Below are 20,412 nucleotides of genomic sequence, written 5' to 3' on the forward strand. Positions count from 1 at the left end.
GTGTGAACATTAACGGATTTAGAAAATAAAGATTTAAGACATCAGACTTTAAAAGGGAAAAAACAGGTTTATTTCATGCAGTTTACAATATGCTAGTGTTATGAAAAGGAGGTTAAAAAAATACCCACACACATTTTAATTGTATGTTTGTTTTAAAAATGATGGTTAACTGTAACCATCTTCAAATGATTTGGGAAGCCCTAGCAGATTTCTATCCAGGGAAATTCCATGGATTCAGTTTCTTGTCTATGTCTGTGCTAAGAGTTTTGGCTAATGCAAAAGCATTAAAACCAGATCAAAACTCAAACTTTGCTGCAGTAAGAACACTTCAGAGATAATGAATTGGCACAAAATAAAGTGTTATTGCTAATCCACTATCCAGGAAATAACGTGTTGCAAGTATGGCCACTTGGACATTAACACAAACAGCTGATGCACAACTAATTTTGAGACCAGTGATTTGGGGAAAAAGGAAAGAAAAAAAAGAGCATCTTTTGAACTGGGTAGGTGGGCCGAGGGAGTCCATAGGAAATAGATTTTTCATAGCTAGACTCAGATGAGGCTCAGGACAGAAGCGGGTGAAAACAGTTGCCATTTGATACCCCTTCGGTTTGGTGATCCTCTTTCAGTTCCAGGTAGGGAGGTTGGCAACATTCCTCTTGCTGTGCCTTGGCACTTACTTCATCCTAGCAAGTACACGTGAGCCAAGTTGAGTTTGAGTAAAGTTGTGCACAAGCTTTTGGAAAAATCTTCAAAAGGAGCAAGAATCATGCACATAAATACATAAACTCTTACATTTCAGATGACCAGGCCTGGAAATCTCAACAGGTGTTAAGTCAGGTCAAAATTTAGTCTCAGCTTTCTAAGGCAAGGAGAGCACTGGCACAGAACCTCCTCCCCTCCCACCCACCCCCAATGTAGCAAAATAACTTTCTAAAAAAGTTTCTCTCATTATAGTAGTTACTAACACACAACATCCTAAAGAGAACCCTTAGATAGGCGCAGAAAACTATTTGCAGCAGTATCTATTTACTGAACTTCTGAGAAGTTTATGCCTTGGTAGGCCTTGCTAAAGTAAAGGACAGCCAAGTTGCAATGAAATATTCAGCGACAATTTCCTGGGGCAGAATCTTCCTCAAAGTCTCTCTATTGCCAGTGCTGTTCATTAAAGTTGTTAGATTTCAGCGTAGGCAATAATAAAGTGGTGGGCAAGCGTACTGTTTTCTCTAGCGTGTTCCTTACCAAGCTGGATGCTGAAATTCCAAGCCATATATGAACACTTATATCTGCAATTGGTTCAGCCATTTGTAAAAATTATTTTAAGAGTCCGTGAGCTGAAAGAAAAACAGACTAGCTGCTTTTGAAGCGTTATGTGTTTCTGGAACTTCAAATTAGCCCTGGAGAGGATTTTAGCCCTTAGCATTTCTGCACTGAAAATGGAGAGTTCCTTCTGTCTGACAGTCATTTAGGCAAACTGAACAGTAAGATCTATTTAGCCCTTTAAAGCCTCAGTTCAGTAAGAAGCCTTTAAAGATAGCTCCTGATTGTTGTGAGCCAAAAGAAAGAAAAGTTATATGACAATGAGTTCAAACAGCCTTCCACATTGTTTTTAAACTGAGTATTTATACTATTTTAAGAATCAATAATTCTACACACAAATCCAGGTAAGATCCTGAGATTGTCCTTAAAGCTGGAGATAACTGCAGTCTAAACTCTACTGAAGTAACAGGCAGCATCCTCAGACCGTAGGTATTTCAAAATTGTTGTTAGAAACGACACTTCTCCAATGGCCACTGGAAGTTTTAATGCTACCATCCTGAGCTAACAGGTACCGTTAAAGGCGTAACAAAATCTCATTTCTTTTCCAGGGCCCCACCTTTCAGGGCTGATTGAAGAAGATAATTTGAAAAGTTGAAAGATGCTTTTGATATGGTAAGAAAGAGGATAAAATAGGAGAATGACACCTTCTGATTTTTATCACATCTCAAGTGAACAAAATCCCAGGCTTCACCTCCAGACTCTCTTTCACTTGACTTTGATCTCCATGAAAAGCCCAGTACTTCACTCTTCTCTCAGTACTTCTCAAGGAATGTATTCCAGTATACCTGAATGACTGGACAATACACATTATAATCCAGTTTCTAGGTAATTTCATTCCATATTGCATTTTTGCATCCCAAGTTCATTTTTGTAATACTAACAAAAATAGTAATTTGTAATTAATGTGTGTTCATTTGCTGGTGGCAGCTCTCTACTGCTCAGAAAGACACTGACAATTCTCAACAACCTCAACAGACGTTCACAGAATACAATGTTCTCATCTGAGAAGCAGTTTTCTGAAAACACCATCATCCTACTCAACAGACCTGTTCCCTAAGCATGCCTGAAAGATTTCTTTTGTTTAATCTGCTAGAAGTTTTCATTTTTCTCCTGAAAAAAACCCTGTCTCAAAGAAAGACAAGATTGATTAAATTTTGGTATCTTCCAGAAACAGTCCTGTTTCTAATCAATCATAACTGCGCATTCACATTGCTAGAAATGGAGCTACACAGCTATTGTCTAAAGAAAAAAGTTCGATGGATACATTGAGCTCAATTTCTTAAGAAATATCTTTTACTAATGCTACAATGAAAGATGAATTTTTATCATTATAAGAAACCCAGCTGAGTTTGAAAAAAAAAACACAGTACATTTTCCAAGTTTTCTGAGTATATGATTCTGAGAACTGAAAGTCTAGGAGAGAATCAATATAAGCTTCTAAATATAATCAAGCCTTTGACACACTAAATTACCGTGAGATAATAAACTGCAGTTAGCCATAATCCACAGAAACCCCACAGCAAGTGGGAGAAAATTCCAGGTAACCTTTTGTCTTTTGTTTAAAAAAAAAAAAAAAAAGTCTATTTCACATTTCCTGTTGAGCTGCTGAGTCAATAATTTTGGACAGTTATTATGGACCAGCTGACATTCACGTCTTGGAGGCCTCAGAATGACTTGTTCATTGCAGATAAACTCTTTTAATTGCTGCTTGAAGAATTCAAAAGCATTTAATATAAAAATGTCATCTCCAATACAGAAAATTAGCCTCTGACAAAACTTAAGGCCACCAGTACGCTATCCATTTCCTAACTCAAAGCAAGAAATTGCTATGGTTTAAAAACTTCTCAGTTTTTAAACAAGCTTTGCAAGACATTTGTCATGTAAAAGCCTTTAAAGAATTTTACTGAAAATCCACTCATCATCTGCTGAAGTAACCTCCTGTTCCATGGACAACATGCCAAACAACTTCACTGAATACTCATATAGCAAAAGGGCCGAAAGGTAAATCTTTCATAGAATTTACATTTTCATGAGAGGTTACCTTGATTAACTGTTACGTTTTGGTGTCTCTCCCTTCCTACTTTATTTCCTTCTGCTGTGATCTCTCCGTGCTCAGGATCTTGAATTCTAACCTGGAACATTGCTTTGACTCAACAGTAGAGAAGCTGTGTAAATCCACAGTTCATGACAAAGGCTTGTGCAGCCTTTGAGTTTGTTGTAGCTTTTCAGCTACAGCCCTGTTGTGAACCCATCAGCTTTACACAGTCCTAGGCAGTTCTCTCAAGGTAAATACCCTTCAAATTACAGAAAAGAAACAGATAAAGAATTCCAGTTTAAACTCTAGTGGTACATTACCTGATCCTGCAAGATCTTAACAGATAAAGCAATGTTTGCAATACCTGGTGATGTAGATTGGACTCTAATGCAATTACCTTGTTACTGTAGCTAACTTTATTTGAAATTACAAGAGTCAAATAAAAAGAAACCAAACTTATTTGGGGATCAGTTCTTAATGCCTTGAAGAAGGCATATGGTAGTACTTCCATCTATCTGAAAGCCTCATACGTTCACAAAAATTAAAGCAATAATGACATTAGCAAGAACAGGATAGTAGTTAGTTCAGGTGGTCTCAAACAACAGCATATTTAAAATAATTTACAAGGTACCTGCCTATTAAAGTTATCTTTTTTTTTTTTCTTTCTTAAAATCTTTGTGAGGTATTGGAAACAAAGTGCAAAATGATTAACCACTCATTTCCCCAAAATTTGCTACAAATAGGGATACAATGTAAACTAGATGGCAGGTAATCTCACCGTAAAATCATGTTTTTAAACTGAAAATACTCCAGTGAAAAAAAACCATACTTAGAAAAACCCACTCTTTTATATATTCTAAATTTGTTCAGTTTGCTCAGTTTGTTACTCATGCTTTGCTGCTGACATTCTTGAAATTTTCACTTTATGAAAGAAAATATTATTTTTTGGGTTAAAGAAGAGAGAAAACAGAAGTGCTGATTCAGAAGGATCATTGTAAAACAGATATTTTAGGCATTAAAATCCACTTGGGCCAATGCCAAATTACTCTGTAGAGTACATCAAGAAAATAACAAGAAACATGGTTGGCTGCAATTCCACGAGCTAGGGAGCTCAGAGAATTTGGTGGAGTCATACTGTTTAAAAACACAGTGACTACTGCAGCAGAGGAAATGTTTTAATATGCAGTTAACACAGACAACTGTTACGTTTGTTTTCAGATACACAAGATAACCTCTTACTATTTAGGGGAAATTTGGGTGCTAAATTTAAGCTGATAAAATATGGGTGCCTAAAAAAGTATAAAAGTATAAACATTTCCCCCTACACAATTACAGTTTTAGTAAATTCAATTCAGTTTTAACATCTTAAAAAAAGACAAACATTTTATGTGTTGTTGTGGAGGGGCCAGCAGCTTCCTGTGCAGACCACATCCAAGTCGCAAAATGCATTACAAACCCTTTCAAGCATTAGACACATGGACAAAACATTTAGCCCAATGCTTAACCTGCTTAGTAGAAATGGTTTTTACAAATTGTTTCTGCCAAACTTTTATCAATGTATATAAGTCCTTTTTAGAAAAAAAGGAAAAAAAAAAAGAAAAAAAGAAAAAAAAGAGTAAACCCTGGGTGTTTGAAAATCAGGCTTTTGTGTAAAGGATTACCTAGAGCATATGCATAAATTCTGAAGTTACTGAGAATGAAAACTGTAATGTCTTTAGAATTCGAAACAATCTTGTAGCTCTTTGAAACTCCCTTCCACCACTTTCGTAAGTTAATAAAGCCGAGTTTGATACTGTCAATTTCATTAAGTGTTTTAAAGACGTGCTAAAGATTTTGCTCAAAACATAGTGTATTAAAAAGCTCCAGTCTTGTGTATTAGCCTTCATCAAGGACAAACTAATAAAGCTGCACAGATGGTTTCCAACAGTGTTCTTTAACTGCATAGTTGAAACAGTATAGAAAGAGAAAGATTGATTACAGGTATCCTGAATGTCTGAAGTAATTAAGTTTTTCAATTGGATGAGCTTGTGTTCACACTCAAGGTTGATTTTAATCCCAGTCACAGAGACAGGGATCTAGGACTAGCCAGCCACATTTCTGTACAGCCTCCAGCTCTTGAAAAATCTCTCCATAATCCACAGAGTTCAACGCTTATAGGCATTTTATAAAAGCACAACCACACATATGAGTACAAACATCTCAAAAGAAACAGAATGTTCAGTTGTTCATTTTAAGTGAATATTGGTTCCCCTTCCAAACATCTGGCTAAGACTGGAGCATAACTTTTGCAGGAGGAGACTCTTAACAGAAGGAACATCAAGAAAAACTCAGATGAAGGTCATTTTCTCTGAGTTTAGTCTTCCCTTTGGGTATTAAAATATGCTATAAATCCAGTCAATATATACACCCTTCCTTTAGAGAAACCTTTTGTCTGTTGTGTAGCTTTTTACGTGCTAGTTTCAGTTGATCTCCTAGGCTGTTATTACATAATAGAGTATGTCACAGAGCCATAAGGAATGTGCAGTATAACACAGTCAACTGGGGCTGCCACTGATTCTGAAACAATGTAGGCCCAAATATTTGACTTTGTGGGCTGTAATGTGTGTGTGTGTGTGTAGCACCAATTACATTGTCCTTTAAACGTTTACAATTATTAGTAGGAAAACATCTCCAAACTGATCAACATTGGGTCATCCAGCACCAGACATTAAGTGCTACATGTCTCAGAGGAAAATATGAGTGCATGGTCATTTCTTTTCAAATGACCAGTGTCAGTCAGCCCACAAGAGAGTACAACCATGCACTACAACCAAAACTTAACACACACTCCCACACCATCTATTCCTGTTACGTAATCTTGCAATGCTCTCAGCCAGTTGACACTAGCTTATAGGCAAAAATGGTTGAACCCAGATCAACAGAAAATTGTCTAAATCAGATTTTTTTCTTTTTGCAGCCGAGCCTCTTCAGTGTGACAATTCACTGCGTCTTGGAATAAAAGAGAAAAAACTGTCACCATTCAATACTGTCTTCACATCCTGGAACCTCGTTCTTGCAAAATCTGAAACAGACCAATAAAAATTCTATCAATGAAAATTCGCTCAATGTCATTCCTAAAGCATAGAGGTCAAAAAGCAACATAATGACTATTTCAAGTAACTGATAAAGTGTCAGGGAGCTGGTTGAAGGACATTCCTCAAGTCTGTGCTTTAAGGCTGGAAAAAGATTGATACATACAATGTCTACTATCAAACATAATGAAAACAGATGTACATCACCACTAGGAATTGAATATGATTAATGTAACCAAAGCTTAAGGACTGGTAGATGTAAAAAGTAAGTCATTTCCCTCACGCTAGTTCTGAGGATACTTAGGTCCTGTGTGGTAAATGAACTCAGGTACTTTATTAGAAATTGAATTTAATCTTCATTTTTCCTGTTTCAGTAAAATGTCCTTAGCTGTCGGAAGTTTCAGCTGCAAATTGTGTCCCATAAATTAGTACTGAAAACATGAACTAGTAATTCAAAATGCAAATGGCACACTGGGTGAGATGATGCAGGAAGTTTTCAAAGGCCAAGAATACAAACTGGCAAGATTTAAATCAACACACTGATTTAAAATCTGAAATAGATGCCCAGGCTTGGTCTTCTGCATGAACGAAAGTGAACCAACTCCCTTTCTTCACAGATTTTTACTATGCTGTTCAGACATACAAAGCTTATCAGGTGGACTGACCAGCTGTATGAAAAGAAGTACTACTCTGACAGAAGTTTTAAAATATTTTTACATTAATATTATTTGCTCAAGCAAGTTCTCACAAGTTTTTTAGGCATCCTTGTCCACATAAAAATTGTTTCTGTGGACACAGGACATAGCACAGTGAACTTTTCATGCGTTACCTTGTCCATCATTATCCTTTGAAACACCCAAGCCAGGCAGCTGAGAGGCAATGCAGGCTCTGACTTCATGAGGAGGAATGTATTTCTCAAGAATTCTGTCTAAGAATTTGTTTCTCCCACTGCTACCATGGAACTGAGATTCCCATTACAGTGAGTAAAGGAATTTTTTTTTCCTATAATCAGTTCGTTTAATATTCACTTTAAAAGGTATACTTTAAACATAGGGACTGAAGTCTAATGGAAACAAAATATCTACCCCTGAAAAACCTAGGAATCCTTATCTATAGAATCTTACAACATGAAGACCACTTATTTTACTCCCAATTTGACTAGTGTTTTCCTTTTCTGTTTCAGTTACTTCTCTAAACTGAATGGCAATCAGCAATAATGAGGTCAACTCTCAGGCTGTGTAGTACTGCAGGGAAGCCTTTAAGCAAACCATAGAACCAATCCTGACAGTAGCCAAATAAAGCACTAAGCAAAGCTTCAAATGTACTGAGCACAAGTACTTAACAATGTTAATCTGTAAGTAAAAGTATCTCTAATGATACTTCATTGTCTTTTGCTTTAGGTTTTCCTAGTACCAGGAAGGGCTCTTGATTTTGAAAGCTGAAAGAAAGCAAAGGCACAATCCCCAGAACACGGCATAGCTGTCTTCAGTGTAGAATTTCCTTCTATGATGAGATGACAAACACCTGAAGCTCGTACTCAGTATCACGTTCCATTCCAGAGGACACACAGAATCTGACAGCACACAGAGACGCTTCAATCTTTGTGCTTGCTGGGTATAGGCTGGTGACCACTTAACACAGCACAGCACTTTCATGTATGGTTTTAAATAAAAAAAAAAATCTAGGTATTTCGTTTCTTTTTAATATTGTTAAAATGTTGATAATTTAACCTATCAGCCTCTACCGGTCGTCAAGCCTAATGTGTCTTTCACGGTGACTGTAGTCACGTAGGGTCTCACCCGCTTTGCACAACCCCATGGGATTTTTTTTAAGGACTGGAGTTCACAAAGAACCCACCACCATTTGTGTGCCTCAGGGACAGTTCAGAGACAGTTCAGTGTTAACTTAAAAAATAAAATAAAATAAAATCACTCGCTCACTGCACTTCCTGCAGTACTGGGATCTCGCTTTGTGCATACAAAGTTCTTTTTCATTTAAAATTCAATATTATTATTCTGAAGTTAGGAAGCCAGATGTCACTGCAGCTACTTTGATAAACTTCCAAAATACAGAACGGTATTTCCCATGGGCCATGGCATGCTTTAGGGTATATTTTAGATGCAAACATTGCTTATTTCATGAATATAATTTACTATGTGTACTAAGCAAAAAGCATTTCATATGAAACTGTAGGAGAGATACAAGTGAATTCTGTAAGGAAAAGCAAGGCCCTGAAAATTGCTCAGCAACTGCTAGTATAATATATTCAAAAGGGATTAGACAAGCTTACAGGAGATAGAGCCATTGATACCTACTCATGGTATCATAGTGTCACTGTAGCTTTCATACAACGATCTGGATGCAGGCTTGAAGCCAAAATTCCTAAACTAAGGCTTACTGGAAGGTGGTGAAATATATCAGGAGTTAATTTTAAAAATGCTTAATACTTAAACTCTTTCCTCCAGTATTTGCTGTTGGTCACAGCTGAGAACAAAGTGCTGGAGTAGATGTCCACATAGCGGGTAACAGTCTGACCCAGCAAATGTAGTCAGTAAGCGAAACAATCTCCAACAGACAAAACCATGGCTGAAACAAGCACCTGCATTTTCTATGCAGTTAGAAAATAATATTGGATCTATTCGTTTGGTGAATCTTTCCAGTTTTAAATGAAACATTTGAGTTTATTCTTTCCTAGAAGACAGAAAGTACCTCTAAGATTAATAGACTTAGAACTATTTTCTGTAGCTTCAGGAACACATGCTAAAAGATAAAGCTAAGCCAGACCTGGACACTGAACTTTGCACACTTTACTGAGCCAGTAATCCCAACGTAAAGCAGAAAATTCTATCAGACCAGGCAATATTTTATCACACTGTGCTAGGTATTGCTTCCGTAACCCCTACCTTTACTAAAGGGGAAATGATTTCTGATCAGCAAGCTCTCATGAGAGGTGTTCCATCCACCTCTACTCAGAAACTGTGTGAAAGAGAATCTTTTGTAGTCATGGGCAGTGACTTTGTCCAAAGAAGAAACTGAATTTCAATTATCAGGAATTCTATCGAAATTGGACTTACTAAATATTGAAAGGATGACTGTCTCTGTTCTGAAATTTGGAATTCCTCCTTTCTTTTCTTTTTTCCCTGAAAAACGCTTTAATAAGATTATTCCTAAAAATTTTAGTGGCTGACTGGGCAAAAATGCCAAGAGAAGATGTCTCAACACTAACAGAGGTCAATAAAATTTGAAACAGTTATGGCAGGTTTTCTCCCAAACTGCTAATAGCTAGGATTGAGGAGTATGTCTGGAATAGAACCAGGCATGCAAGAAGTTTTTGTTTGAGAACATGCTCCGCTAGCTAAACAGGTGACTTCACTGACAATACTCCTCTGTCCACACACTTTAGATCGCTGAATGGTTTGGGTTGGAAGAGACTTTTAAAGATCATCTAGTCCAATCCCCTACTGTGGGTAGGGGCATCTTTCACTAGATGAAATGCTTGAAATGATGCCCAAAGCCCCACCCAATCCAACCTTGAACAGTTCCAGGGATGGGGCATCCACAACTTCTCTGGGCAACCTGGTCCAGTGTCCCACCACCCTCACAGTAAAGAATTTTGTAATTATATCCAATCTAAACCTACCCTCTTTCAGTTTAAAAACATTGTCCCTTGTCCTATCACCACCAGCCCTGATAAAAAGTCTTTCTGCATCTTTCTTAGAAGCCCCTTTTAAGTATTGGAAGGCCACAGTAACATCTCCGTGGAGCCTTCTCTTCTCCAGGCTAAACAACCCCAACTCTCTCAGCCTGTCTTCATTGCAGAGGTGCTCCAGCCCTCAGACCATTTTTGTGTCCCTCCTCTGGACTCACTCCAACAGCTCTGTGTTGGTCTTGTAGTGGGGACCCCAGAGCTGGACGCAGTACTGCAGGTGGCGTCTCACGAGAGCGGAGTAGAGGGCGAGAATCCCCTCCCTCAACCTGCTGGCCATGCGGCTTTTGATGCAGCCCCGGATAATTGGCTTGCTGGGCTGCAAGTGTACATTGCTGGCTCACATCCAGTATTTCACCCACAACTATCCCCAAGTCCTTCTCTGCAGCGCTGCTCTCAATCCATTCATCACCCAGTCTGTACTAATACCGGGGACTGTCCCAACCCTGGTGCAGATCCGCTGTGTTCAGAATTTTCTTTCTTTTCATATTTCTGTTCTGTTTTTCCTCCAGGTGCACCAGATCCAAAGTTGACTTATAAAGTCTAAGCAAAACTGAATGAACTCTCATAACCTAGGGGCCTGAGTGTGATTGTTTCTTAGGGAAGCAGAACGTGAGAACTATTTCCTCCCACTCAAAATAAATCTGCTGTAGACAGAATAGTGTTTGTCTCTCAGGCAACTTAAGAATCTTGCATTCAATTCCAGCACAGTACCAGCTTATTTTTTCAATAAAGCTTCAGATTTGATCCATTCCTTGCAGCCATTCCTGAAGACTTGGGAAAAGGCCTTATTCTACCTCAGCAGTAGTTTGTCAGCATCAGTTAAGAAAACAACGTAGGTTCTTCTTCAGCCATGCAGAAGCAACACCTCAGAGATAAGTATAAGGCTGCTTTACAGCTAAAAAGTTCAGGTGTATAGGTGAGAAGCTGGAGTTCAATCTCATGCAATGGTAAATGCCTTCAATTTATACAGGCTCAAGTGACTACCCGCACACTCTATCACTAAACATTCAATGATAAGTTATCTTCTAGAAATTGGATAGCAGAATAAATATGAGCAGTGCTTGCAGACACGTTAGGAAAAGGTTGTGAAGTTGTTCTTTCTGATGCAACTTTTGTGTTCTTCCACTTGTGACTTTTAAAGTACCTTGATCTTCAATAGGATGTCAAACTACAGTGGAAAGGACCTGATCCCTCCCCAGAGAGAGTTGTTTCCTGTGATAAATATAGCTACAGCACTGAGATCACACTGTTTACTTATATTTGCCAGGTCTTGATTAAAAAAAAATATTAGTTTCAAAATTATCAGATAAGACCAGCTTTTGACTATGTTGCATTTCAGTCAAGTTTGCTAATTTATTGCCAAATCAGACATTTACTGAAAATGTATACTGTAAGTTTGTATTGGATGCCTCTACACATAAAAAACCATTTGACAAAAAAATAAAAATGAAAAGCAATTCTGACCCTACAATCTACACGAAGAATTTTTCTTCTTGGCGAAGCTTTAAAGGAACCAATCACAATACAACTTATAACAGCAACGCTAATTATTCTGTCAAAGAAGCAATATCCAGAACAGGAATTCTATCTTAGCTAACCATGCCACAACTATAATCACAAACACACACACCACCAGGACTTGCCAAAGGACAGCACTAGTGGGGGTAGGAACTGGATGGGGCAGAAAAGCATCTGGGTAAAATCCTAGGGCAGCTAGTGCTCACCATGACATTTACACTTAATCTGAGTCATTCATATCGTAATCCGTTTCTTCATCCTCACTCTGAGTGGCATGCAGCATGCAGCAAGTATAGAGAAAGGAAGGGAAAAGAAGAGATTGCAAGTGAGTCAGAGCTGCAGCAAAGTACAGTCCACTTACACTTGAAGCATCTGGGAATGACATTTATTCACTTTTCTCTTGGACCCCCACTCTTGGTAAGAAAATATGACAGCAGACAATTTCAAGGAGGAACATTACAGATTTCATGAAAATTTCCTTTTTGAAGTGTCCTAAAGTCAGCAGACAGAAGCCAATAGTGCCATGCAACATAACAACAGGGATCATGAGTACAGAGAAAATTTAAATCAAACTGTAAAGCTGGAACCTTAACTTCATGTACTCTTCACCATGGATGGGAAAGGATAGCACTTGAGAATCTAACTTTGGATACAGACATTATGAACAAGCTTTGTCATTTGTCCCACGGGTGACAGGTGAATAAAGTGGTATGAAAGAGAAGAATGGTCGTGGGAATACAGGTTATCTTTCAGTAGTGCCATGGCCACCAGTAAAAGCCACTGGAACCATTTAAGTTCAATGTTCCATAATGCCATTAATTTCCTTTGCTTAAGTGTATTAGAAGGTTACACATAAGTCAAATACTAACTTACTATGCAAACTGTTTTCCAAAAGAAGAAAACACAAAAAAAAAAAGTCTTTAAGAAGGAATGAAGGTGAAGCTTAATTAGATGGGCTATCAGAAAATGCTTTTTCCTATTCTGAAAGTCCAGTGCTATTAATTAAAATTGAAGCACTTGTCAATAAAAATTACACACTGGCAGTTTTTTGTTTTCTCTAATCCAACCTGCTGTAAAAGTAATAGGAAGACTTTCTCATGGCTTCTAAAAGTCAGTCCCAGTACATGAACACATTATTCTGTACATATCACTGGATACTAGAATTTCAATCATATGAACTTTATGAAGACCAACTCAGACACTAATGAACAAATTGCAGATTAGAGGATTAACACTGGCTAAGAGGGAACTATTGAGACACCAGCTGCCAAGGTCCAGTCAAGATTCCTGAACACAGCTGTCAGAAACCTCTCAACCAAAAAGATTTTTTTTTTCTCCTCAGGCACAACATAAACCTATTAAAAAAAATAATTGATCTATTAGAAACACAATATATAAAAAAATGATTCTTCAAGTATTGTCATTAATTGCTAACAACAGCTCCATTCTTCCAGGACAAAAGGAGTGAATGTTTATATCTCCGACCAACATTAACAGTAATTCTTATTCATCACCTTGGTCAAATTATGCTCTGCCCTCTTCTCTGAAACAATGACCAAGCAGCACTTCAATGGAGAGGTCTAAGATCTGGCTTCTCTCCGAGCCACTGAATTTACAGAGTTGTAGTGCACTCTGAACTAGCTTTTGTATTTAGGGTTTAATAGTTTCATTTGATCTGTATTTTCTTTTACATTAACGATGCAATGGAACTCTGGCAACTTCTGAAGTTCCCTAAAGATGTACTACCATTCCTTATGAGGATGTTGATTAAGTTCTAGAATTCCGCTTTTTATTTCAGGTACATATCTCACCCTAAATTATTACCACACGCCTCTAACTTGTCAATCTTTCAAGTTTTCCTGAAGCATCGTGGCAAAAGCAGATCTTGACTAGGGCTTTGAAAAGAGTGAGCCATGGCTTATCGGTGTTCACTGTTTACCCATGACTATGTTAATCCTTTAAAACTCTTTGGAAGTTCTGTCTCAACAGCGATAAAAGAGCATAAATGAATCATTTCACTAAGAATCCAACATAAAGCTTGGAGTATTTTTATAATGCAATTTACAAAAATGTCTTCATATGTGCAGCTGCATATCCAAGTTACGAGACACAGAAAGTAGTGAAGTTTTATCTACTTGAGGCCGTAGTGCCAAAACCCAGATCAATTCTTAGCATTATTTCAAAATTAATTTGTTTGAATGTGATTCTTGAAAAAGCAACCTTTGATCTGTAATCCAATGTTTCCCATCTACATATACCAAATGAAAAGCTTTTAAGCCAACTAGAGAAGTATCCAGTTTGTCTGTTGTCATCTCCTCATACAAAGCAACAATACAATGATAAAAACCGATCAATATGAGTGGAAGAGGAGAATACTCTTACATACATAACTGGTCTGCCTTATTACTATTCAGTTGTGGTTTTACATTTTCCCTGGTATAAACTCTGACAGACAACTGAGTAAAATGCTAAGATCTTGTGCCCATTACAATCTTTTTGTAATGCTGATAACAGAAAGTAAAGAGAACTAGGTAGAAACCTGAAAATATTAAGCTAACAAGTACCTTCATTTTATAACATATTGCACATGACTATTTTTCAGAGACAGCATATTACAATCTTCATTCTTGACAGTAAGATTTCTTTAGTTGAACTCAAGCAAGAAAAAAAGTTTTCAACTGAAACAGTGGCAGAGTAAGGAAGCATTCAAATGTCATTCAAATGTGTAAGAAACAAAACCCAGCTTCTCAACTTTAAACAGCAAATATCTGCCAACACTTGAAAAACAGGACAGGTATCAGGAATAGTACAGAGTATTGTATCTAAAGAACTTATTTGGTATAAGAAATGCATGCTGACTGTACCATTTACGGTCTCTCATACAATGGACAGGGAACCATTATTAGTCACAAGGGAGGGGAAAAAAGGCAATTAAATAGTGGTCTAGAACAAAGGTAGGCCCAGCATGACTCAGTGAAGCCCACCCAATTTGACACCATTTCTTCAGTCCAACGTCCAGTAACTCACCTTTGCTTTTTCACTGGGTTCACTGGTTGTGCCATAGGGAGTGTTATGCAATTCCTTTGAGACAACACACAGAAATTCAGCCTGATCTTCATTGCCATAGTTATAGGAAGAACCAATACTGACCAGCTGAAACATGGAAAAAAAAAAAAGTAGTCAATTGCATTTCCACATGAAACAAATTTCATGAATTCTCATCATTAGTACAAACCCCCTCACTCTTCAGACTGTTGGTTGTGCCTGAAGCATGATTCTCCACTTCAACGCAAATATGTTTTGATGTTGACAAATACACTGACACTCTGAAGATAAGATAAACATAGCTTTTCTTTTTAAAGATTTACAGGATTAATGATTTACGGTTATGATTATACTGTGAAAGAAAAAGCTACAGAGGCAGGCCAGTGGAGAAGTAGCCTGTTCCCTGTTTCTGTTACTTACTGGAAACCTTCCCATCCTCCAAAGTTAATTTTTAAAAGGTTTGTATGTGGTATCTTAATGTGGCATGATTTAACATGTAAATGGCTGCATGCAGGAAGCACTTTAGCCTGAAGGGATACCCACCACTTTACTTACAGAATAACGGTACTTCTATTAAAACATATTTTGAGTGGACAAAGACAAAATTTGCATTTGATTGGAAAACAGCAAGACACAGCATGGTGGGACACCAAGATTAACATCTGAAATTCATATGTACTGCTACAAGGAAGTTAATTAAGGAAGCGCTACAAGCGGAAGCCATGTATAATGGAATGTGACATATTTACAAGCTTCTACAAATCTCGATATTGAATGATAAATGACAATTTACTAAGAAGGAAGGATATACTCAACATCAGTACTACCTTGTATGTAGCATGTTTATCAAACGGCAGAAATTTCATTTAACTTGTCTTACCTTACACACAGTACACTTACCTAATGCTAGAAGCTTTACATAGCCTGCCTTTCCAAGCCAGAATAAATTCAGACGTAGCTGGTTCATTTATTTTAAAGGTTTATTTCAAAAGTATGACAAGATAATGTATGGTACTATTACTACTGACACAGATCAAAATCCTAAAAATCAACCTGCTGCACAGTTACACTGTATCTAAATGTCATTACTAAAACTACATTAAACCTACCTACCAAATCACCTCACACACGTGATAAGGCTGTCCTATTCCCCAATCTCTAGTATATCATTAAAGTGCCCTGGTAATGGCCCCATAGAAAAGTCTTGACTGGTGTTTTAGGGCTACAGCACCTGAAACACTGTAGTTATTTGTCTAAAAACAAACTGTGCACTGCCATTAGTCTAGCAGAGCACCAAAGAGAGTAAAAGCCTTGTTAAAGCAGGGAAGACGCAGCCAAGATGAAATCTTGGTCCAGAATCTGTACTTGAGGGATAAGGTTATTCCCCCAACAAAAGTGGAAGGTAGATGAAGGTTAAAAGCAGCTTCCATATAGTACTGCCAGGAGAAAGCAAAGCTTCATTGTACTTTTAAGGAGAGAGAGGAGAGAGATGCTCAGATGTTCCAGCACTGTGGTAAGACAGCCAAGCAAGCACCTTCACAGACAGACAGAGCCAATGTCTACAAGGAGCAGCAGGCAGTATGTCTGCACAGTGAACCGACTTGATGCCAGGCCGAGGTGATGTCAAAGGTTTTGGACCCTGATGGTATTACAGCATATAAGGCTCAGCCTCCAATGAACAGTACTGGCAATCAAAATTCAGCACTCTCAAACTACCTACTTTAACTACACTGTCTGGGTGTGAACACCAGAAACCTTCCCCTCCCTCTTCCACTCCTAACATCACTCTAGTTCTGCAAAATACGTATGTAGTCAGTGATGAACACAAGCTAATAAAAAATGAATGTGATAAAGACTTTTTTTCCACCAAAACCATGTAATGAAGTTACAAACCCTCAGGTTTTTTTAGGAGCACCAATACATCCTCACTGGAATGCAAAGGCACCTTGTATCTTGAGACGTTAAGTCAGCTAATCTTTCACAACGGATACTCTGCAGTCTGCACCATAACATATTTGTGAAATATAGAATCACAAAACCCATAAAGTAACTAGTTGCTTAGTTGCACATAATGGACTGAGAAAGTCCATTGAAGAGCTGGAAAATCAACCCAGATTTTTTTCATATATGGAAACTATTTGTTGATTTTCTTCCCCATCAACAAAAAATATCATGCACCAATTTTCAGGAAAAAAGCAGTTAAATTGGCTCTAAGCCTGTTGACATGGTATAAAGTTTATCCTATATATATAAAATATATCAATTACAAACCATATAATACAAATACAATAACTGCATCAATTATTGAAGTAAATATAGGACTATTTTAAACAGTATTTTTAACCTACTTAAAGGCTAGAAAATATTCAAAAAGTTGGATACATGTTTAAATAAAGCCACACATAATTCACCTTCTCTGAAGAGAAATTTGAAGAATAAAATTCAAGCGTATGATTTGATTTAGTACACAGTCAACTTTTTTCTTGCAAAATGGCAAGAACTTGCTACCAGATAAGTTATGATAACAACTACCAGAAGGAAAAATACTTCTTTACTCATTGACACTCAAAAGAAAGAAATGACCTCTCTGAAAGCAGATATGATACAAGATCCAAACATCAGCCAAATCATCAATCCTGGTCCAATAAGGTAGATAGATCCTCAGTTGATAGCTACTTACATCCCCTACTAACGCTTCATAATCCAAATACATTGACCTTTTGCACATAAGTCTTTTTAGGAGATGTGGCAGACTGACTGCTTATTGGCTAGGACTATTGTTTTAGCTAACTGCAAAACATCTGGATGACTTTTTGCCATTATTAATCAGCTGGTGCATTTCAAGACAAAGTCACTTTTGCAACATTAAATACAAGTTCTTCAAGACTCCAACACATGATACTCTTCTAAGCAGTTCCATATGTGTCCAACCAAGAATGTATTATTTGCATAGTATCAATAGCACACTAGAGACTTCATTGTAGCTTTTTGAGATGCATCAGCAGCAATAAGGGCGATGGCAGAAAGAGAAACAATGGAAAATGATTGCAGATTAGAACTGAACTGTTAGGTCAGAAAGTATGACCAGAAATAAAGGAGTATTTTAGCACTTGTAATCCAAAAGTCACCCACTGTTCCCAGTGTTGGTGGCAACACTTTAAGACACATGCTGATAAACTGGAAGGAATTGTTAAAGTCCCCCGCCCTGTGTCCATTGGTTCCCATCACCACCACCACTCCCCACCCTCAAAAAAAAAAAAAAACAAAAAAAAAAACAACAAACCCAAAACAAAACCAAAAAACCCACAACAAATCAGAGTAATCTGAGGTCTGCAAAACGTGTGTTACAATGCATAGGAAAAGGATTTCAGATAATCCAGCCTACTGTTTCTCGGACTTTCTGAAAGGACAAACTCTTTTTGGCTTATGGGGCTTAAACAGTAGAAAGAGTTTTAATGACCAGGAATTTAAGGAAGGAAAAAAGAACATTTTGAAACTCTGGATTTCATAGATTTGTATGTATATATATTCATATATGCATGTATATATTTTTCCTCACCGTTTTTTTCCTTCCATGACTTGTTTCATTACACTCCTTACTAAAGCAGTGTGATCCTGCTTGAGCATCCCTGTGAGCCCCAACAGTGTCATAACCAAGCATAGGAAAATGCCAATGTTACTTATCACAGAAAATTCATTAGATCATGATCCATTCACTGTTTGCATGGAATAAGAGTGCTGACACTAGTAGGCTGTCAGCTCTAACTAAAAAAGCCAGGAATGGAAACATTAGTAGTAGTAGTAGTACTACTACTACAAGAGAAGTATAGTTATTTGCATTATATTGCTTGATGTGCCAATACAGGTCAGGATTTTCCTGAAAAGACAAAGAAATAACAACAGGTAAGTTCCTGTCTCCTAAAGCCTGAACTTTTAAGTAAGATAAAAGATGACAATCAGAAAGGGCAAAGTTAAAAAAACCCAACAGTTTGGCATAAGTAAAGGTGGACAGAGACTACCTGATGCCTAGTGATGGTCAGGCTTGTTTTCAAAGACGAAAGATTTAAGAATGATTTCAGGGACAATACTGAAGTTACTTTCTGAAGAACTTTTCCAAGTCTGCAGTTCTGTGAGAGGATAAATAGTCTTTTTTGAAAGACACAGTTAAGAAAAACAGACGATAAAAGTGGTATAGCTGAGAGAATAGGTCAAATGATTCTTGTATCATTACTCAACGGCAGCAAAATATATGAATCTCTGTCTTTAATCAATGACTTTACACCTAAAAATATCCCTATGAATAGGCAAAATGGTTGGTGCATCACTTTTAGAAACCTTATTTTTGAAGTGAACAAATCTCATGCCTAACTGAATTGAGACAGTTCTCAAAACCAGCCACATTTCAATAACTTGCCGATATACAGATTTGCTATACTGGTTTAACAATATTGATTCAGAATCTATGCAGTACATTTACAGGACAAATTAGCAATAGTATTACCATCACAGACAACCACTCCAACTTGCACAAACAGCATCCCTGCCCTTCTGTGCTTCCCATTGGAGTTACTTATATTAACTAACTCTTCTATTTCATGACTATCAATTTCATTCTCTTTCTGTGATGATGTGATTCTCAAAACCAACTAAATTTCATAACAATTATTCTTAAATTCTATTTTAAATATTCTTATACTTTGAATATTACTGCTTCTATTTCAGATGTGGTGAACTCCTTGTACACTAGAAAGCTTGTCTTGGAAAGCCTGTCTTTTTTTTTTTTTTAAATTATATTTTATTCTATCAACTGTTAGTAAAGTCCTCCCCTCAATCTTTTTTACAGAGTCAAGTTGTATGAACATAAGAATGGCCTCTACGCCTTTTAGAGTTATAATGTGTTCATTCTACTGCCCTCTCAAAGGATTTGTAAAAGGCTGTAAAGATACATACACATCAGCCATTAAACTCAGCATTGATGACTGACACCAGGACTGTAAGCATATTTATTTCAGGTCTCTTAATGCAACTGTCAGACTTCAATCTAGGAGGAAGGAAAATTCATTCCCTTCCAGATTTTTTTTTTTTTAATTTTATACCTGTCTTCATTTCTTCACTGCCTTCCCCCATCTCCCATCTTTTATTATGTTGAATTTTACTTTGAGCTATCTAGGACACAAACACATGAATAACATCATGCTGCCTGTACTCTACACATCCTTAATAACAGGCCATGTTTCCTACTCAGTTCCAGAAAGCCTGCAAACCCAGTGCATTAATTCCACATTCCAAATGTTACCTATACGACTGCAAGAAACAGGTAGTGCTTGGTACATTGAAAGCAGATTCGGGAATACAGCCAGGCAACAGTCCAGGTTTAAAAATCCAGAATTGCATGGCTAAGTGTCCATGTAAACTCATAGACAAAATTCTGCTCATATCAAGTCACTTCACTGTCACGTTATCCTCATGATGTTATACTGATCTTTCAGACTGAATAGCCATATATATAGCAAGGAAAAGAACAAGTACTCCGAGTATTTTATTGATGAAAAATACTACAGAATGCCAGGTTCCCAAATCAAATAAGACACTTCAAAATGGAGCACAGCTATGGAAAGAACTGGAAACTGCCTCCAATAGTACTGGTTAGCAAAAAATCCTTCCCAAATGCTTGAACACTGGGAAGTAACACAGTAATTAAAAAAGCAGTGACC

General features: G+C 37.3%; 1 protein-coding gene across 3 annotated transcripts in view; it reads right to left on the bottom strand.

Annotated features, from left to right (window-relative positions):
• Positions 1-47: 47 nt before the first annotated feature.
• KCTD5 (potassium channel tetramerization domain containing 5) overlaps positions 48-20,412 on the bottom strand; it is a 36,424-nt gene continuing 16,059 nt past the window's right edge. For 2 of the 3 annotated variants that reach the window (XM_075767162.1, XM_075767161.1), the window contains 2 exons: positions 14,681-14,806; positions 48-6,416 (listed from right to left, as the gene is read on the bottom strand). In XM_075767162.1, coding sequence (XP_075623277.1) covers positions 6,387-6,416; positions 14,681-14,806 — 156 coding nt within the window. In that variant the 3' untranslated portion in view covers positions 48-6,386. Of the gene's footprint in view, positions 6,417-14,680; positions 14,807-18,005; positions 18,576-18,717; positions 18,826-20,412 lie in introns of those variants that run through there. The other variant, XM_075767160.1, reaches the window with a different exon arrangement.

The sequence above is a fragment of the Balearica regulorum genome, chromosome 15 (genome assembly GCF_011004875.1).
Source record: "Balearica regulorum gibbericeps isolate bBalReg1 chromosome 15, bBalReg1.pri, whole genome shotgun sequence".
NCBI classification, from domain to species: Eukaryota; Metazoa; Chordata; class Aves; order Gruiformes; family Gruidae; genus Balearica; species Balearica regulorum.